The following is a 22,497-nucleotide window of genomic DNA, read 5'->3' as shown; positions in this document are numbered from 1 at the left end:
ATATATATATATATATATATAAAACCCACAAGCTTGTCCCTTCAGATTCAGTGGTAACAGCACGACTAACCTTCTCCTGACAGCACCAGGGGCCCAGACAGCAGTCTCTCTCTCTCTCTCTCTCTCTCTCTCTCTCTCTCTCTCTCTCTCTCTCTCTCCCCCTTCCTCCTCTCTGTCCTGCCAACCACAGAAAGAAAAGACCCCAGGGCTGACTGCAGGAGTATTGAGTAGGCGGGAAAACAAAAAAGCAGACACCATTTCTATTCATTTTAGAGCTTCATCCATCAAGAAGCCTTTTACAAGTTAAATAAAAAACGCATTCCCAGAAGCTCACGGTTTACAGCAACTGCTTAGTAAGGTGCTAAAGAAAAGATACTGACCTAATCTTTAACAGCCACAATACTACACAAAGGTTTAACAAATTACAAAAGCTAGGGCTGAAGAAGTATGATTTGACTCCATCTAATTTGCACTCCCACCTATCACTGCTATATTGAAATGTTCCTTACACCGTTTGCTTTTAGGATAAAGCACCGACATGTAAACCTTACTTTTCTCTGAAACTTTTATATCTTTGGCAATCTCAAATAATAATACAAAATAACACCATTAAATAAACAAACCAACCAACTCTGACTTGCTTATTCCTTACACTCAGCAGCACATTTGTCCAGTTAATTTTTGTCACCTTTCACTATATAATGACTTATTTTTTAGGCAGATTGATTCCCTGGTGAGCTGCTACACACTGTGCAGCCATAAAAGTGCTAGTGACAGTAACAGTAGGCCAGTGTTAGGGCAGAAGCCAAAAGGAGTTTTGGCAGCAACTAAGTTTATGTTGAATTGAAGTGACCAAGCAACTACGGCCTCAAAAGCAYTGACTAAGTATGAACAAAATGTGCTGTCAAAACACAACATAACGGAATGGAGCCAATCAGTTCTGTTTTATGTGATAACTACACATAGAATTACAGTTCAGGAGAAATAAAGGAGATTCCAGAGAAGGCAAAGAAACTTTGCTAATTAATGTACTGTGTGGAAAAGGAGCTATTCTTACCAGAGAAAATAGCCAAAAAGCACGAGCTCTTCACTCCCTTCATCTTAGCCTTTCTCACAATTTAAAAAAGAAGGCTCAAAAATGGTCAAACCCGGATTCACTCTAGGTTTTACAGCCACGACATTTGCAAACAAGGCATTATTGCCCCAAACACCCCGACTGGACTCCCAGCTAACATCCACTTGGCATCCAAAGTGCTAGGTAGGAATCCTGTGACCATATAGGATTTCTACAACAGTACTGTGAAAGAATTAAAAAATAGATAAAAAATAGAAGTAAGAAGGACCAGATCTTGCAATCCCACTCTTTTTTCATTAATATTCAACACTTTATTTTAAAGGTGGACAAATGAACAGTAATCTCAGTATGCAAGGGATTCATTAATCCTTTACTATTTCAGTTCATCAGTCTCTCATCTCCAATCAGCTGAAACTGTAAAGTCATGACTTTCAGCTGCAGCCTAGATCAGAAGAAAGCAAGACTGATCTCACACTCACAAAGGTGCCAGACATAAGGTTCAGGATGAATGCAGGTTGGTTTTTGAATCAGAAGCGGATAAAGAATATTCAATATCGTAATTAACAAAAGCAAAACAACTTGCCAAGAGAGAGCGTGTGAGCAAGCATGCACTGGCCAAAAAAATAAAGTTCTTATTCTTATCCTTGTATGTATACTTGGTTTTGAGAGATAAGTGCTTAACATGTAAATTTTACATGTCCTTTACACTTACCATCCCCCCTAAAAAAAAACACACAGAAACATCTAGTTTAATTTTATCATCTCCTCAGTACGACTAGATACTGTTAAGACTATTTCAGAAGCAACACTAGAGCAGTTCACGTTACAGAACTTCCCCTCTCTGCAAAAAAGTCCAAATCATCTTTTCTGTACAAAGTGAGAGGAAATGGTTGCCACTGAGGGAAACTCCATGGGAAGAGTATGCAGAGACAATATCCTGCTCATTGAATTTTAGGAGTGAAGCATAGCTTTTGTAAATGAGCACGAGTTGCGCAGCAATTGAAGTTGCATCACTGTATCCACTGACCTTATTACTGCTTCTTTTCACCATATTCCTGCTCCTTTCACAGCCTCGCTTATAAACTCCTTTAGAAGTTTATAAGGCCAGCTGCTCCCAGGGTATCCCATCTAACAGGAACTGCTAGTTTGTGTTACAAATTTGGTTTTAATCAAATAAAAAAAAAGGGGGGGAGAAAAAAAAGACAGCTCTTTGTAGAATTACTTTTTTGGTAGTCAGAGCCCAATCGTCCAGGCTATAGGTGAACTTCAATGTGTGGGTACTTTCTTTTTGAATGTGCCACAGAAATTATAAAAAGCAGGCTGATACTCAGTAAAAGCTGCATTTCCCTAAATAGTGTAGCAGTCAGTCCAGAGAGATGTTCTACCCAAATGAAGAGAAATCACAATCAGACAGAATGAAAACTAAGACTGTTCAAAAACGTTATCCTGAGTGGGTGATGTTACTGCAGCTTTATGGACATTTTGTCTTTCCTTGTCAGAAAAGCTGGCTTGCTAATTTATGGGCAGAGTGGGAAAGGCATAGGGAAACAGACAGACACAGAATACTTAAAACAGGAGTGAGAATGGAGACAAAGCTCCTCTTTCACCTCCTGCTGTTATTTACCATCTGGGATCCTGAAAAGGGAGTGATGGGTAGTTTTGTGATAGGTTTGGCAAGGGGCAAGACATTTAGGATTTTGTGTGTGTGATGAGGTCATGTGTCAGTGCCTTTGCAGCACATGGGAACACAGTCCAAAAGAAGGTTCAACAAAAGGGTTGCCCCAGCTGAACTGGAAAGAAGTTTGTTAAATAATATCTTGGCACCAACACAGGATCTTAATCAAATAAATAACAATAGCAAATATGAAGAAAGCATCTCCAGAATCTAGCCTGGAAAAGCACAGAGAGAACAAACAAATGAAAACATCCAACATTTAATTTGGATGTGATATTTTATCATACTCTTAGACTTCGAATAATTTTAAAAAGTAAAATGAAATTTCTGAATCTCTATTGCATGTAGCGATAACCAACTATACACTAAGTATTCAAAGGAATCACGATTAGCATACTGCTATGAGGCACTAAAACAGATGGAGATTTGCAGACCATTTTATCACAGAAAATTTTTTCACTGTAGCAGAGTTCACCATGACTCAGTCCTACAGCATAGGAGTCAGACAGCAATAAAAACACTTCTGCCATAAAAGCCATATTACCTATCATCCTAAGAAACTACTGGTGAAGCCACGTAGTACCCAGTACTATATATGCATTCTTGAATGTTTGTTTATTTAGGCAAACCCTGCCCAGCACCCTACCACCAAACACTCTCTCTCCTTCCCTGACTTCCTGAATACTCCTGTTGTGGCTTTTTCAAACTCATGCAGGCACTGCAGAAAGGAGCATAATGCAAATGGSTCTTTTTCTATGCAAGAGCCTCATTGCCTACATACTACAGTTGCTCTGAGGAGGAGCTTCATTTCTGCTCAATAATGGCAGCTCTGCATATGTAATGTGAGCATGTAAAGCGAGCAGACTATCCCAACTCTTAACCCCATGCACTTATCACCTGACTAATGTCTAGAGAGGTGTTTAAAAACTGAGGCGGCAGCTGTTTCTCTGAACTTTTATGTAAAATGCCACATTTAAAATAACGATAATGTAGCTGTGAGGCCAAGGGAACCTCTCTGTACCTAAACAGCATCTTTCAAACTAAATGCTGTATTATACCATGGGGTTTCATGGCTAAATTTCCTGTAGACCTTTTATGAGTTTTCATTCCTATCTGTTGATGTGCATTTATACTGGCACCTGGTATATGGTAGTTTGAGGAGAGGGTGTGGGAAATGAGAGAGAAATACATACAAGCTAAGTGTGTGAAGGTTAGCAAGATCCAGCTTCGATGTGTCTGCTATGATAGGGATAAATATTTTTTGTTAGTGAAAATCGGTATCAGAACAGGAGAACTGCACTCACTTGTACTGAAATCCACAATATACCAGGAGTCTTAGCTGACAAAGCCACGAGGAAAGGGAGAACTGGGACCATCTGCTGTGATATATCAAAGGAAAGTAGGGTCACATACTAGTATCTGTCCTGGGATATATTAAAATATTATTTGGAGTTATTAAGGGAGGAATTTATAGAAATCAACCTTGTTTCCCATCTCCTATGTTCTTCCCTTAGTTCCTTCATTCCCAGAGTTTCTCACACTGGGGTGAAGGAGTAGGGAATTAGGAAAAGAAGAAAGAGAAGAACGAACAAATCCAGCTATAATTTAGATGATTTAAATCAGATGATCCTGGTCTAGACTAGAGAGGTCCTTTTCAATGCAGCAATGTCTTTTTCTTGTAATTGCTCGGTCTTAAGACATCCTGAGGCTTTTGTATAAAGTCTTTTATAAAGAACTGTCCTTTTAATTTATGTCACCATAATACTAATAGATAATAAAACACAAAGCTATAGTGATCAAGAATGAGCCTTACAGTCTTGAGGCATATGTAAATCTCATGAGGATTCTGATGATGGGTGATATCGCATCACTTTATAGACTGGCAGTGACGGCCTTTAGAGCATCACAGAACTTAATGGTTATTCACCCTTCCATCCAAATAAGATGATGTGATACAAAAAGAACAAGACAAAGTATGCACAAGCACATAAGTATTATTTTTATAGTAATGCTAGATTCCTTGCATTACTGCAACCACACGAACACACCAATATACTGACTTTCTACAACAGCATAGGAAAGCAACTTGTGCAAACAGAACTTGAAACAAAAACAACCATTCGCAGTGCACCACAACTATATTTGGCAGTTGGACAAACACTACTATGTTGGTGTAATCTAGCTACACAAGTACAATAAATAAATGTCCTTTCACTTCAAATTAAGTACCAAAAGCCTTAAATTATTTTCTCTTTTAAATGTAATGTTCTACTCTGAGACAATAAACATAGTTTTGCTTTGTCTCCACAGCTTTGAAAAGAGCTTTATAAATAAAGGGACACATACACAAAAGCAGCACTAAGGTCAAACACACTGGGCTTTACTCACAGCATTTGAAAACGTTACCTTAAAAAAAAAAATCACAGTTTTGATAGTTCTGTGGGGAAAAAAATAACTTAGCAAATTTACAACAAAACTGTTAAGTAATTAAGGCAAGGCACTTCACACATGAACTTAAACTGCTAATTAAAATCCCCCTGCTTAATTGACTACATTTGCATATCATTCAGTGAAGAACGGGAATGGTTTGGGCATTACACTAGCCCCTCCCTGTGAAGAAGAAAGCTGTAAGTAAAGTACACCGAGGGCAATAAGAAAAAGCAAGGACAGTTTCTGAATGAAATCTAAGCTTTCAGCTGAGGTTTTCATTTTTTTTTTTTTTACTGTTGAGAACATTAGAACATCGTAACTGATTCCAGTATGATCCAGAACTAGAGTGTTTATGTTCTTGTTAATTATTCCCTTATCTTTAAATTGTGATCACTACCGCATTCTCCTATATACAACAGATTTACTTCCAAGGGAATCAGTTTYGGCATTCAAAATTCTTTGAAAGAAGAATTCTATCACTTGCACAGAATTTAAATAAARATTTTTCTGCTGTATGTTTGAAAGTTTTCTCAAAAGAACTTTAACTATAAGATCAACTAGAATCAAGGAAAATAAGCAAATATCTTCCAGTTATATTGCTTATAAATAATGCAAAGTATGAAGGATGTAGCTAGTCTGTCAAAAGGCCTGCATCAAGGATGTCAGATTATGATTTTAAGTGGACAAGAATTTGGAGTCAAGAACAAAACCTTCCCACAGTACATATTAGACTCACTGTTGCAGGCTGCTAACAGATACAAGCAGACATTACAGCAAGAGTTAAAATGTTTGGAAGGTTATCACTGCAGAAGTGATGCTACCACACTTTCCTTTTTAGAAGATGGATACTATAGAATGTTGTGCAAGAAAATGATTTCAGCATATAAACCAGATATCTGGTAGACTTGCTGTACACTATTTCTTTTCTATCTCTGAATTCTGCATTTTGTAACAGAGACTTTAGAAGTCTGAAAGTATTAACATTATCAATTCTATCAGTTCCAATCTTCTAAAGTAGAAAAACAAAAATAATACAATATATAGTTAGCTTATCTATCTCAAGCCAAAAGGATTGTATGCACTGCCAGTGATTAAAAAATAAAAAATCAGAATGTTTCTGACACTTGAGTCATACCACTATAAAACCAGGGTAATGAGGAGATCACCATCAAGCTTACTAACTGTTAAGTACCCTGAGAAAAAATGGCCAGTTTTGAGTTGTTTCTTTCAATAGTGTTTTTTGCAAGTGAACCTTCTTACACCAATAACCCAAGGAAAAAAAAAAACATAAAAGCAGCACCCATGTTTTCCAGAAATGGAAAAATATATATATACACACATACACACACCTATGTATCTCACATCTAGGTATACAAATAGCCTTACAAATAGCAACAAAAATGGCCACTGGTCAATATCACGCTGTTGGTTGCCAAGAACGTAGTTGATGATTATTCTATTTCCACATTAACATCAACTAACGTGAATTGCAGCCTTAAACCTGCATAATGCTCTGCATTTGTATGGTGTTACTGAAAAATAACACCAGCTACTAAAACAGTAAAAGCTAGAACGTTATATTTCTACTGTACAAAGATTTAATACGGAAAGAGGTAGGCATTAAAGGGCATTAGTCACTAGTCATTATCACGATCTCTTTAACAGAACAAATATAAATAGAGAATGTTTGTTTGTTTGCTTGCTTGTTTTATTAAGTTGTCTTTTCTGAATTGACCTACTGCTGACCTGACCAGGAAGGAGAACAACGATAGCAGACAATMGAGTAAAACACACTTGCCCTCCACACTTCCTGGGTATTAAGAAAACTTTACATCTGATCCTCGATGAACAATTACTGATGGAAAAAAAAATAATTAAACACTGGCTTCACCATTGTCTGCACAGATTTCACTGCTCCCAACTTAAACAATGTCGTGTTAAGACTGCAACAGCTTCTTAGCTATTATCTTTTTTGTGAAATCACTTATTAGGCCAAAAAAAAAAAAAATCATTGAGATCAAACTACACACAGCTAATACTGATTTCAGTGACAGAAGAATCATGCCATTTTTTAAAATTCAAGTTTTAGAAGGAAGACAATACATCATAATGACATATCTCACTGAGCTCATGACTGTATTGTGGAGGTTGATATTACATCTAACAGCACATGCCGTTCACAGATATCCATAAGGAGAGGTTTTTTTTCCACAAATCTCAGCTTGTAATAAAAAAAAAAAAAAAAAAAAAAAAAAAAAAAAAAAAAGGGAAAGAAAAGAAAAAAGCTGCACCCTTTATCTCATTTTGTAAAGCTTCCATAAGTCTTTGAAACATTAATATTCTCCATAACAAAGCCAGCAGCTGCTCTGCTAGCCTGTGACACGTATGGTTTTGTAAAAGGGTTTTTGGTTGGTGCTTCTCCCCCTTCTACCCTGCTCCCGTTCGATGCGTTTTGCATATGAAACAAGACATTTCCCTGCCCGCYGCCTCCATCCTCCCCTAGTCCAGAAGGGACCTTCCTTCCTCCCCGTCAAACAAGCAGCTCATTCAGCAAAAGGGAAACCCCAAGATGCACTTGGGCAAAAAGCCTACAGAAGGAGCTTGGAGGAAGAAAAAACCACCACAACAAACAAACAAAAAAGGAAAGTTACCAGGGTGGCCCGAAAAGCAAGAGGAGGAGCAACTGAGCTGGAAATTATGAATCCAACTGCAGTTCTCTGCTGCCAAAAAAAAAAAAAAAAAGAAAGCCAGTTTGGAGAGTCTTCTATATGATTACCGAGTAGATTCTGCAGCATGAATTTGGAGCAACTCAATTGGTACTATGCAACATAATAATCTAACTAAAGCGGAATCCAACCTACCGATAGCTCACAGNAAGAAGAAAAGAAGAAAAAAGAAAAAAAAGGAAAAGAAAGAAAGCCAAAACAAAATTTTCTGTTTTTAAAACAAAAACATGCAACCTTTTCTTAGTTTAGAAAGCTGTTTCAAATAGGATCCACCTGTCTCCATATTTATTTTCCTTCAGACCTAATGTTTGCTCTGTGACATCCAAACCATTTCCACCCCAACTAATTTTGTTGTCTCAAAAGATTATGATTTTGACTGCGGGAAGCTGACATCAAAATTAGCTGCTTTGGAAATGGTCTAGCTGCTTAGTAAGGAGAATATGAATGAACATCCTTTTCAGAAAAAAAAGACATGTACAATATTTGACCAGTGTGAATATACTGAAAACCAATAAAGTTATAATAACAGAAAACGGCACTGATCAAATTCACACTCAATATTGGACTATTTTATGAATCCTTAGAAACTTAAATTTCAAATTTACATGCAACATAATATTTCCATATTTAAATTCTCCTCTTAAGATTTGTGAAAAAAATAAACTCCAAACCTCAACACTCTAGATTTTCACTTGCAAATTCACTGCAGAATTTGACCCTCAAATTATAACCAATGAGAAAAGACATGGCTAGAGTCAGAAGCTATGACAAGTAATTTCCACTCTAGGATCCATTGTGATAAACTTGGACTGAGTCCATTGACTTCACTGGAGTCAAACCACAGACAAAACCATTGCCTATTATGACCTTTCCTGAATGGAAGCAGGCAATAGCTCCAATTCTGATTATATTTAAGGGGTCTTTTTTGAAGCAGCTTGTTGTTTGTCCACTGACTTGAATCAATCCCTTACATAGTTTTCCTGACAGCACAACCACACTGACGTCGAATGAATTATTCTTACTGCATTCCAGGCAAGATAAACCGATTAAAGACCCTCAGGACCTAGGCTATAGGGTCATTTAAAATATTATCTTTTATACAATGGCAAAAGTTAAATCTCATCCATACCTCTATAAATTTATAAATATAACTCTACACGCTGAAGCAATTTAGTAAATGTAATAAAAGATATGGYTGTCTACACAACACAGAGCACTCAGCAATGATACCAGGTGCGGTATTCCTGCTAACTTCACTGCACACTAGCCCCCCAGTTTTCGTACATTTTCTTCTATAGCTACACTAGAACCAATGATGCTTTAAAAACTAAACTAAAACTAGAACAAAGAGAATGCTCTAATTATTYCTCAGCCATTTTTGTCTCACTGGTTGTTTTTTGTTTTTATACATTAGAACAGTCCTCTGATCTGGTTCACAGAACTAGAAAATGTTGTCTGAACAAACCTGAGTCAGTTGTACACCACAGTATGGGACAATAATCCATAGGCTGGTATTACTATCAACCTGGTTGAAATTGGAAACTACAACCCATACTCCAGCTCCTTCCTACTCTTTCAGTGTATGATGCGCACCACATTACTGGGGAAAAGTTATGAAACATTTTTCATCCTGAACACTGAACTGCTAAACTCATAATAAAAGAAGCACAAAAATCTGTACAAATGCAAATGTCCCAAATGCAAAAATTAACTTATTTCTAAAGCCTAATTCAGCTCTTTCATTTCTTAGCTGCAGGCCATTTATTGCCACTCCCTTTTTCCACCCAAACAAAAGACCAAAGGTATGACTCAAAGCAACTTCAATTTCAAGCTAAAGCCACAAAGCACTGAATGCCTGATCTTTAATATTAAACAGGTGTGCAGATGATATTAATTCAAGCCTCATCATGGCTAGAGTAGCTATTAACAGAAATAAATCTGCAAAAAGACCAAATTTACTTTTTAAAAAAACTTGAATGATGTTACAAATAACAATGGAAGTGATATGCTAAGTACAAGTGAATAGTAGTTACTGCACTGCTAACTCCCTTTACCTCTTCTTCCTCACAATTATTCATTTTTCTTTGTATTCAGAACATCTTTTAAATTCAATTATTTTTCCCCTCCCTTCAGAATTTAGTAATTTTACACACACAATCTTTGCTCTACAAAGAATAAGGAAGGATCAGTAACTCTATGAGAAAATAGATTTTCACATAAATATGACTCTAGGAATTAGGGTTTTAGCATTTGCTAAGCTGWGAGAGCTAAGTCCTTTGAACACAGTTCTGCATATCTACTGAACAGTATAATGGTGCAAGCTACACCACTTTACCACTTACACCCACTTACACTTGAATATGGTCCAAAGATCTCCTCATATGCATATTCAGTCCTGAATTTATCGGCCTGCTCCATTTTTGCAAATAACCATACTATTCTGTCAAAAAGAGAAAGGCAAAAAGCCCAACAGAACTAAACCTTTTGATATATTAGCACAAGGACTCATTGTATGGCTTATTTCTTATAAATAGAAACAAAGACATATCAATAATGGACCCAATGCTGCAGTGTATCCTCTTTGAGTCTGATTTATGCCTCATAGCAGTTCTGCACCACTCAAAATACATTCACTTCAAAGGAATATTTCTAAGTCATACCAGCATGCGTGAGATAATTCACACCCACTGAACAAACTGAAACTCCTAGTGGGGAGTCAAGAATGGGGTACATTTTATTAATGACACTCCATTATCTTTCAACTCAGAAAAGTTTATCAGCTTTGGAGAGAAGGGATTTAAAAAAGCATGCTTAACATACAATTTAATGAGAAAGTCTTATCTCAGTAAGAAGAGTCTAAATCTGAAATCCGTAACATCAGTGAAGGACAGAGAAATCAGAGTACACAGTAGCCTTAATACTGTCAATTTTCTGCTTTTCTGATTTATTAATCTATAGGAAATAAAAGCTCTAAAACTTATCTTCCTGTTATAAATATGTAAACCTGAGCAATCCTGATGATTTTTGTTTAATTTTTTTTAAAGATACTTACCAGGTAAAATACAAGACCTAGAGAAATTAAGTATCTATAGAGGTGTCAAGAAAAAAAAAAAAAAAAGTAATTCACTGTCTCTAATTAGTACTACAACAATAACTGTTTTAGTAAGCYGAAGGATCTCCACATAACTTAAGTATTTTAATGCTCAATGGAATTAATTTAGTTAGCTGATCCTGAAAAAGTATCTGCATGCTTTATGCATACAGCCCAAGATGCCCAGCACTCCAGTATTATGTAATAATAGAAAGAAAACAACTATCACACTCCTACTTCTGCAATTTGATCTGCATGGGCATATCTTCATGCCTGTGCAGCTCCCCTACTGAAGTTGCTAGGGGCTGCACAGATTAGATGCCAGATTTAGGACTGCAGGATACAGTCACATAAATAGCCTCACACAAAAGCTCACATTTAACCAAGAGGTTACTTTGGCTTCTTAAAGTTAGGTAAATTCATGTGAGTGCAGAGCTTTGTTCTTCTGTGTTAAGCGATATAAAACAGCTCATGCTGAAAACCAGCAGGAAAGGTTCTACCAAACTGTCAAAGATTATTAATAGTAGTATTACAGAAATATTTTAGAACCTTTTTTCTTCACTGACAGAAGTGGGAAGCCTCACCATCATTGTCTTCTGTTTAACAGCAATAAAGACAACAACTTCTCATGAAAAGTGAAAAATCCAAAGACTGAAACAAAGTAGGTGTTATCATTTATGATTTTAACAGTACCGTTGGCATATATCATATTTTTTCAAATATACTTTATAAAGACCTGCAGACCCCTGCCTAGGAGGGCATTCAACTTCAGTTCCTGGCTGACTCTATTTGGGCATGAAAAATCAGAACCTGTAGCACAAATAATTAAGTCAAAGAATGTAATGGAGGGGGAGCTTCATAAAAATTTCATGTCAATGAAAAGATACAAATATTTTTTCTTCCAACCCTAACAGATGTTGTCCAATTAAAGATGCAAATAAATCACCCTCTACACTGCAAATCAGAAAATACGTACACGATGCTTTCTAAATACATTTCAGTTTAAACTTGCATAATTCTCCTAGTGAAGAAATCATCTTAAACTTATGTAATCCTTAGAAAGAGACATTATTACAGACAATTCTGTATCACTGATAGATAAGGAAGACACCTTAAAAAGAGCTGCACTGGCACACAATTATATGGGGGCAAGGGGGGTAGAGGAGAAAAGCTGCAACAGGGGTGCAAAGACCAGAGACTACTGTTTACACAGAGATTGATCTGTAACTGAGCTCAAGGGTCTACTCTCCTTTCACTAGCCAGAATAGTCTGTTATACTTAACCCAGACTTCCTAMCACTTGATACCCTGTCTGCTATTTCAATGCTCTTACTCAATGTTTCAGACAGACATTACACAAACTGGCTGGTGAAAAGGGTTGAGAAACCAAGAAGTAATCCAAGTCAATGACTTTATTCTATAAAATGATACCACTGACTGAACAGCAGATGAAGAACAAAGCACAGGGGGTACATGTCTTCTGAGTACATCACTGAAATCTTCCCTACTAAAAATAAGAGGAGGACTAGGCTTCAGCTTTTTTTTTCAAGGTTGCTGTTGTTTTTTTTAATTGTTAAAATCTAAGAAACTACTCTTGTACTTCCAGTGCCACTAATGCTCACACCAGAGCAGAAACTTTTTTTTTTTTTACTAAAACTAAAAAAAAAAGGGCAAAATAATCACATATTCTACAAAGCAGTCAAAAATAACTGTACATAAAATCAATAAACAAGGCTAGAAATTGGTTTACTGATTAGCTCCTTTGCTGTTTATCTCAAATGAACCTGCAACTTTTACCTATGCACAGAATCTCTATTCTCATGTATGTTTCCCCTGACTTTCTATGGAATTGTTAATTAATACAAGTAAAGGCAGCAGGACCTGTATTATTAAATAGAAAATATGATTGTGCAGCTTATCAGGTTGTTTTAATACGTATCCTCTGTTTGAAGAAGTCCAATTACAAGTGACAGCAGCCAACTATAGATGGAGCCAATGATAAAAGCTCTAGCCATGGGAAATCCCACTAGCTTCAAGAGGATCTTCATTCAAGTAAGACTAGCAGGACTAGGGCTTGAATTTGTATCAGGATTTTTGATATATCACCCAACCAAAAGTCAAAGTAACACAATTAGCTCAGTGCAGAGAGGCCARGATCTATCAGCCCACAGGTTTGCCCAATATGGGCAGAACAGGCATGCTCAAACAATTGCACCTGCATTTGATTCAGTTTCAAGGTCAAGTTTATGGTCCTTAAATTGCATCAGAAAAAAAAACACTGATCCATATCCCAGCTGTGGAGATATTTTCCAAGACAGTAAAAAAATAAAATGAAAAGAGGAGAAGATGACAAACAAATCCTAAATAACAGTAACAACAACAACAAAATTTAGGTATCTACCACAACCTTAAAAAACCCTGCATATAGCTACCAGAAGACATAATCCTTTCTGCAGGAAGTCAGCTCACGCTTGCAGGAACTACTGCCCAATTCAGTAARATCCATCAGGATCAGCATACCCTCAAACACTTCTGAACCCAAAACCTAATTAATAAGCAAAACTGAAATACTGCAAYGCTTAAAACAAAAGCATGCTAAATTACTACATTTTAAAAGTAATTCTTCCTTCATGCGGAAATCAATTTGATCGAGGTGCTGTATGGCCACCCAGCTAAAACAGATTAACCTAGTAATCACTAGCATACTATTGATAGACTCTTTAGAAGTAAGTCAAAGTCACCTTTGTCTATGTTTAACTTCTTTCCAAGAACCCCTCCATGGATTGAATGCAACTCTTCTATGAGAGTTCCCTGTAAATAAGAGTTACACCCTCAAGTTCAAACTTTGCATTAAAAAAAGAGAGCGAGAGAGACTATTTAACAAGATTTCAGGGTCTGAGTAGTGCACATTAAGATGCAGTTCTTTGTGCAATGGCAAAGCAGTTTGGCTAGATAAGCCAGCAATGCGAGTTTCAGCATCAACTATCACCAGTATAGAAAGCAGGCCCGCTCCTTACAGGAATCAATACTATGCAAACTCCTTAACTTTGGCAACATAACTTTGACAACAGTCAAAAATAACATGAATTTTCAGTTAGAATGAGCAATGGATTCCTTTAGATATCCAAATCTTGCTTGGGCTCAACCACATAGATTCAGCCCAGAAGTTCTCACTCTTCAAGCAATGCTGAGAAGCAAGGGGTAGATAAGGTGCAAGTGGCTGCCAGAATTTTAACCCACTGTGTTGTCTAGACACGCTCTGACCAGCTTCATACAGACGCCTCCAGAGGCTTTTACAACGCTCATCTAAACGCAGACCTCAACAAATGACAACATGCCCTTATTGGTCAGTCAGCCCAAGCTAGTGATAACCATGTTCATATTCTGAAAGACAGCCCAGGTACAAGGCTTCTGAAATACACAAAAAATAAGCTGTGTTTACATGCATCTTCAAAGCATGCTACTGTCTTGGGAACGACATATGCCCAAACCCTAAACCACAGAAATGGAGAGGCAAGTCAGAGAGCACAGATACTAAATATCTTCTGCTCTGTTCAGTATTTCAGGCATTGATTTGCCAAAGAAGAGATTTCATATAATTCCCGCCTTATATTCAAGAGGATTTAGTTCAGAAACTTTATGAACTATTTTGGAGCATCAGAGAACCAAAGTTGACTCAACATCATTAGACCATTATTTGCAGCATATTCTTTGCCTCACACCAAGCGACATACCTGCTTCTTAGTTCTCAATGAACTGTTTGTGCTCTTAGGAAAAAATGCTGATGTCTGCTTAAACACTGACATCACTCAGATACACAGAATTTTGCTTTAAGCTTGGTACCACTTCTAAAGCTCAGCTGTAAAATTATTCTGAGCTTAAATTACTGCTTCAAGACTTAAAGATTTTTGCTTTAGTGACATCAAGATTTTTATTAAAGAATTTCTAATGTAAATTTTAAAAGTTAGATAAGGTAATGAATAACTTCATTGCTCCATGGGATAACAATTGATACCACAGCCCTTAGGCAAAGTTTGCCAAGAGTACTTATCAAGCCAATTTTATATAGAGAACAATAAATCAAGCCAGTAGATTGAACATCACTGCCTGTACAAAAACATCAGAATTGCTCTGCTATAACTATTGTAGGATATATACTATTAACAAATAAAGAAGCTTAATACTGCCAGGACGCAGGACTCTGGGATACAGAAACAGAAAGAAATACATTCTGACTCTACTACTGCAACATTTCAGATGGCTATCAGGTGTAGCATAACAACCATTATACAGTAACTAAAAGGCCACAGCTATCTTACAACTCAGTCAGTACTGCACCATTTCACTGCGAGTGRTTTTTGTTCTTTGATTTGGGTGCACAGCTGACCTGGCTAAACCTGACTTCAGCTGAGCAAGCTACATGTTGTGGCAGCACTGGGTTGGYAGGCATTGTGAAATACAGTGGGAGGGCTTATGTGCTCATTTGTGTGTCAGTACCCAGAATGCTTCTTTTCTAGCTTCCAGGTACTTCATAGAAGTGCTGCTGAGACTTGAACCGTGGGAACACTGCAGTGGCAGCACGTGTGGGTGTGCTCACATGTATGCATGGAAGGCCCTCCTATTCTTTCAGTATCTGACTACATACAGTTTTGCTTGAAATATAGATGTCTGACACACAGGCAGGAAATATGAAAGCACTGTCAGATTTTGCTCAGTTCAATATTAAAAAATAAAAAATAGAGGGAGGAAAGAGTTTAAAAATAATCCGAACGGAACCCACCCTGCTTTACTGCAAATAGCAACCAACAAAGCCTTAATGCCTCCTTTATGAATTCAGTTACAGTGGAGGCATACTGATCTGTAGAAAGCAGAGAGCACTCCGAAACAGGAAAAGTGTGTTAGGCGCACCAAGGTCGTATCTACACCAGTAAGCAAAGATTCAACATGTGCCAGCTGTTCAGCTCAAGAAAAAGGCCATGGCATTGATACTGGATTTTGAGGACTCTGTTTTGTTGCCCTGTCAGGTTATTCACATTTTAAATCTCTAGAAATATGCCAGATTCGAATTGTGCTCCATGCCAGTAATGGTAGATGAAGTGAGAGGGAAATGATGGTAGGGAAACGGGACACCCACTCAAGTAAAACCAGTATTTGTGAATGGAGACTCTGAAAAGACCATACAGAAAACAAAACAGAAAAAAAAATTTGTAAAAGCATGTGAGAAGGTAGAAAACCCAGTCAGGGATACAACCCAAACACAGAAGTTGTTATACGTCTCAAGAAAAGAGGGAAACTTTGGGAAGTAGCAAGAAAATGACACAACTTATGGGAGGTCAGTCATTCATCCAAGGAGAAAAAGGGAGGGTATAAAAAACAAAAATTTAAGAAGGTAACAGAAGTGGCTGAGGGATCTATGGGTCCTCTGCCTCCTGGTCTGGTGAGGTCGCAACTCTCCAGCTTTTGGTTAAGACTCTCTGCTGACCTCATGGAGCTACAGATCTAGATGGAAGCTTTGTCTGTGAGTGACAAGACCAGACAATGCACACCTAGTTCAAACAACCAAACTGACACAGAAGCTATGTCAGTATACAGGCATAATGGTGCCTGATGCATATAGGAATATGTGGTGGGAATGCAATTCTGTAAACAAAGCTACACCTTGCAGCAATGCTTTAAAACCACCCAGAGCAAGAAAAAGAAAAAGAAAAAGAAAAAGAAAAAGAAAAAGAAAAAGAAAAAGAAAAAGAAAAAGAAAAAGAAAAAGAAAAAGAAAAAGAAAAAGANAAAGAAAAAGAAAAAGAAAAAGAAAAAGAAAAAGAAAAAGAAAAAGAAAAAGAAAAAGAAAAAGAAAAAGAAAAAGAAAAAGAAAAAGAAAAAGAGAAAGAAAAAGAGAAAGAAAAAGAGAAAGAAAAAGAGAAAGAAAAAGAGAAAGAAAAAGAGAAAGAAAAAGAGAAAGAAAAAGAGAAAGAGAAAAAGAGAAAGCAGTTTTGCCAGGAATCTGAATCTACAACGGGGGCAACTGCCAGCTCATCTCCTCCATTCAGAAGTCAAACCTTTAAAAGGCAGAGCTGTGCTGGCAGAAGTCTACAAACCTCATTACATAAACCTCATAAAGACCCACAAAAAGGCCAGCTGCTTCTTATACCCACTGCTTCTTATACAGCCACAACAGTCACACACATCCCACTACTACCAACATACTAACAGAGCCGCAGGGAAAACACACCACACAAAATGGTGTGCGTGTGTGTGCATGTGCAGACATACATACATAAATCAGGAAAAACGAAAAAAATACTGTTGAGAGTAGAAGGCACAATATCTGACACAGCAAATTAAGGCATACAACACACACAAACACCTCTACCTAAGATAAAACAAAGCAATGCAGAGATATACATCAAAAAGGAAGACCACCACAAAGACACATGCACTTCACTCTTTCATCCAGAGACAGACAGAGCTCAGACACACAAAAACCACACAGACTGACAATGATTAACACAAACACACAGAAGCAGACGCAGGATCATCCTTTCATTTCCTCACTGGGCGATCTAAACTTTACTCCAGTGTTATTTGCCCCTGGCCACAGTCTACCAACTTTAGAGCCAGATTAAATCTCTTCGTAATTATCTGCAAACACTGCTACGGCACAAATGACCTTAGCATATAATATCTATTGGTTAGGTGCAATAGAAAAGGCTACAGAAAATGGAAGCATTCAAAACTCAGCCAGCTATGCCAGGTAAATGCTCACAAAGTCTCTTCAAGGCTGCACCATTTTTATAGAAGAGCCCTGAAAACAGCTCAAAAAGCCTTGAAACTTAAGCCCAATTTTGCACAGGATCTATGATGAAGTGTTCTGCTTTCTCTACCCTATCATCAAAATACACACTTACCATCCTAGTCTTCCCTCAACAAACTCCTTGCCATCTCTCAAAAGAACCTATGCAGGAGACTTCTAACATTTTCTTATGACAGATTTTTGCTAAGTTTCCTGAAAAATAAATAATTATTATTTTCTTATATAATTGTGGTGTCCACTAAAGGTATCTCAAAATCCCTCTGCAAGAAGCATTGTGATGTATGCAGATTTTGGAGGGCGGAGGAAAAGTACTTGCCATGCTCTGAGCTCAGACCTATTAAATAGACACAAAGACGACAAGCAATGCTAAAATGTAGTAGTCTTTCTTTATGCAGTTATAGTCCCTATCTTGTTCTCCACGTGCAATCTCTCCTGGTATACTGGATAAGTTGTACAGAGTACAGTGCCATAAAAGCATTTTAAGAGAAGGATGTACACCTCTAGTAACATTCATTTTAATTTTGAACTGTGGAAATGACCAAGTTGGAGACACATTACCTTTCAGGGAGCAAGAAAGTGGAATTTCTTAATTCTGCTTCTCAAACAAAGCATGCCATATCAAATTCATTTTCCACTCTCAAAAATATCTCTGCTTTCAGAACTGCACTCTCCTCTCACTGGCATTCATTTGTCTATCCCACCATTCCCTCTTGGCACATGACTGACAGAGAATAGACAAGCCATTAAAAACACATCCACCTCCAACCATGGAGATAATGTGGCTCATTACAGCCCAGCCTTGTCACAGTGGTTCTGACACTCAAGCTGGAAGAAAAGGAGGGGTAAGGGCAGGATCGGAACAGGGGCTAAACAGAAGACCAGGAGAGGAACAGGAACTTGAGAGAATGAGACTCCATTTACTGATCAAAAAGACGTGGAAGCCAATCAAAGCATTCCGTGTGGAAGGCATTTACTAAGCTTTGCTATTTCTTAAGTAAAAGTTATGTATGAGTCTGAGTGTGCATCTGCATGTTTAAACGGATATTTGGGAAGTTAATTAAGTCTTACTAAATATTCCCAATGGGCTTTGAATGTTGCTTCTCCTTGGGGCTAGTGTCACTACCCTTCCACTCCAGACACTTAAAACCCATGAAAAGTTCCCGAAATCTGCGACAGATGAGACAAAATCCATACAACAAATCAGCAGTGTAAAGCTCAGTAGGCAAGAGTTATTTCGACTTTTCTTGTTGGCTTTTACCCTTTGGGAAGGAAGGGGGAAAACGCGGGCGAGGTGAACTGCTCATCCCACAGCCAACTGCATTACCGCCGGCTAGCCAGACATCCTGGTGTCTGCAAGCAAGTTCTCAAGGCCCTGTGGCATTCCTTGCTGCCCGTTGATCACGACTGGTGCTAGATACCAAGGCGGCCTCCCACCCACATACTAGACAAGTGATTCTGGGATCTAAAGGCAGCCCAGACTGGGAGGGGGGAGGCCCACCTAAAATAAATGTGCTGTCTGGATAGGCAGACTCAACACTGCATGGCATACCCTAAAGATGCCGTTGCAGCTGGCCCTAGATTTATTTACTGAACATACACATAATCCAACACAGAAAAGCCAGTCTGGTGGTGAGATTCAGACTCCACCGGGATATTCAGAAACCACAGACTTCTCTATTCCCATACCTCTTAATCTGAAAATCAGTAACCTGCATTACTGTTAGGATTTTTCTTAGCAGCCACATTTAATTACAATACATGCATTTAGATAATTTAGCCTTTGCCTCCAATTGGAACAATGTTACTTTTCCTCTTGTGTCTTTCTTGTTTCGACTCCTAATTCAAGCTCCTAAATTCCAATGTCATATACATCCTGCTAGAGTCTGTGGCAATATGATGAGATTCAAAGATGAAGTTCCATGTACACTGATATGCAAACACACCTATAAATGTAACTTAATTAAACTACAACTATTGTATTCAGAACATAAAAAAAAAATAAATTCATAAAAAAGCGACATCTCAAACACTGGTCATCTACACTGAAACACGTGTGTTGAGAATTAATAGCATGGTTAGATTGCTAAGTGACTTTAAAATGCAAAGTACTTGGTAACACATGGGTATATCAATGGATGTCACCTAAATTATAGAAAATTCCCCTTTCTCTTTCTCCCCCCCTCACTTTAAAGAAGAATTAAAGACATTACTTACCCTGGGGGCTTTTCTCTTGTATTTGTTGTTATAGTCAAATTTTTCTTTCATTTCATCTAAGAGCTGGCCCAGCCTAGTTTTCTCCTCTTTCCCAGTGTAATCCTGGCTGAGGAGGATATAGGACCTCCAGTTCGCTGAGTCAAAGCCCCAGTGGCAAGTCCTGTTTTCCAGGGATTTGTGAGAGTGGACCACAAATTTATGAGGTGGGTACATAAGCCTGCAGTCCAAGCACTGAATGCAGGCTGCACTTGGGTTACTGTAAAGCTCTGGTACCAAGAGCCCCTTACACTTCCCAAAGCACTCGTGATACACCTTGAAGCTCTTCTCTGTGAGCTCCAGCTCAATCGTGCTGGAAAATTCCTTCTTGCAGTGGGGAGGATAGGTGCCACCGTAAAGCAAGGCATTACAAAGCCTCTCAGCATCAGTTTTGGTAATGAGCCCACAGGAGGGAGCAGAGAAGGGCAGGATGCCCATGACTTTGAGGATCTCCAGCTGGTCAGCGGTGCATCTGGAGCAGTAAATATGTAGCTCATCACACACCGAATTGATCTGCTGCAGGGAGAAGTCCCTGAGCACCGAGTTCAGGATCTGGGGCAAGCAAAGCCGCTTTTCTCCGCCCACCACGAAGCAAGAGATGGTTTCCCCTTCCAGGATGGTCTCGCACCTCTCTGTGGATCTGTCCGAGGGCATGAAGAAGGGTCCAGGCATTACTGGAGGAGGCTGGATAGGAGGCAGATGTAATACAGGTTCTGTTGGGTCTTTGCCATTGTCCTTCTTGTACATCTCCTGTGCCCATCGTGCTGAGAAAGCAGCAGGGCCACCCAGGGAGCTCATAGAGCTCAGATGAAACTGTTCCAAGGTCTTCTGCAGTCCTGGATGAGGCTGGAAGCTGCTTCTACTTACAGTCTCCATTTTTTAGTTTCTATTCCCAGAACAACAAACCCCTCAATTATTTTCCACCCTGGTAAAAAAAAATCCACTTRAAGATTTTTCTTTTAAGAAAGAATTATTAAAAAAATAGAGCAACCCACACTCGTTTTTTCTCCTTCCCACTCACGTTTAACAATCCACTAACGAAAAGGAAATAAATCCTTTTTGTATGTATTTCTCTCCTCCTCCTTTTTTTCTCTTGCTTCGTTACACTTTCAAAACCTCCAAGTCTCCAAAGATGCCCCGATGGAGCAAAGAGTCACGCCAAAAGAGGTCTTCATCCGAGCACTCACCCCCTCAACCAAGCCCCCGGGCAAACCAATCCCGCCTCCCACACCTCTGACACGCAGACAAGACAGACACACGCACACACACGCCACCCACAAAAATACAAGAAGTCTATGCCACGCTCCGAGCACCAGGGGCTCAAATATGCTCTGGCGGCTGCTGCTTCTCTGCAGTAAACTCCCTTCTGTCCATATCCACCAAAAGGAAGGAGCGGGGGAGGAAAGTAAAAACCAGAAGGAGGAAGAAAGCTTCGTCTGTGGAGGAGAACAACGCAGAATAAAATTAAAAGGCCCAAATCCCTGGCACTTCCAAAACGGCGAGGGGACCGCAGACGGACAGATAAGCAGGCTCCCTTCTCTCTCGTGGTCCCTTAGCTCGGTCTGGGAGGACTCTTCGTCGCTCGGATTTCCTTTCTTCCTTTCTCTCGGTCTTTTCAGCGTGCCGTGGGGAGCCGCGGTAACAGAGCGCGCATCCTCCCAGCTCCTCTTTCCAGCAGAGACTGAGAGTGCCTGAAAGCTGAGCTAATGCGGGCTGGCTCAGCCTCCCGCCCTCCTCCCCCTCCTTCCCCCCGCTCTGTTTGTTGGTGTCTGCCTCAGTCATTGAATCACAGCCAAGAATGTGACCAACTCCCCAGGCTGGGCTCTTCCAGGAACAGCGGCCGCCTCCCCCCTCTCGCTCTTCTCGCAGCTCCTGCAAAGGCAGGCGCTCGGAAAGGCCCCAGGCGGCCGCGCCGGCGAGAGAGTAAAGTGCTGGGTTCACAGACCCGCGCGCTGCGACCGAGGGGCGGGAGGGCGAGGGCTTTTTCCTCCGCACGGTTTTATTTCTGAACGATAGTTAAAAAAAGGGAACAAACAGAAGTGCCTGCGCCTCACACTCGCACCCACACAAGTGCAAGAGCACCACATAAAAGCTGTACTTGCAAAACCTGCTCACAACATGTAACTTTGAGCATGCACTCCTTTGTATTAGCAGAAATCGCACACGTGCAAACACAATGCTCTCTGCCAGCTCTACAAACACAGCTTGTGATACGAAACAGTATACTCGGGTAGCGCAGCCTCAAATGCAAAACATGACAAGTCATGCACAATATTGCATACACATGCACTCAATAATTTAAAAAATACTTCATAGAATAAACAGCAAAATACATAAATTTCATATGCCTAGCACACATATATATTTGTCTAATGCAAACACGCAAACTCCATGTATGTGTAACACAGGGAAGGCACAACCGTAATATAAGAACAGAGAAAAT

General features: G+C 39.0%; 1 protein-coding gene across 2 annotated transcripts in view; it reads right to left on the bottom strand.

Moving 5' to 3' along the window:
- The window catches only part of SKI (SKI proto-oncogene), a 115,651-nt gene extending 93,893 nt beyond the window's left edge, over positions 1-21,758 (bottom strand). For both annotated transcript variants that reach the window (XR_014896130.1, XM_085307151.1), the window contains exon 1: positions 20,019-21,758. Coding sequence is in view for 1 of the 2 variants with exons in the window: in XM_085307151.1 (XP_085163277.1) it covers positions 20,019-20,930 (912 nt within the window). In the remaining variant the exon portion in view is untranslated. The remainder of the gene's footprint in view (positions 1-20,018) is intronic.
- Between the last annotated feature and the right edge of the window lie 739 nt (positions 21,759-22,497).

This window comes from Rhea americana, unplaced genomic scaffold, assembly GCF_003343005.1.
Source record: "Rhea americana isolate MKP2758 unplaced genomic scaffold, rheAme1 scaffold_254, whole genome shotgun sequence".
NCBI classification, from domain to species: domain Eukaryota; kingdom Metazoa; phylum Chordata; class Aves; order Rheiformes; family Rheidae; genus Rhea; species Rhea americana.
This window is presented reverse-complemented; position numbering and strand designations above follow the sequence as displayed.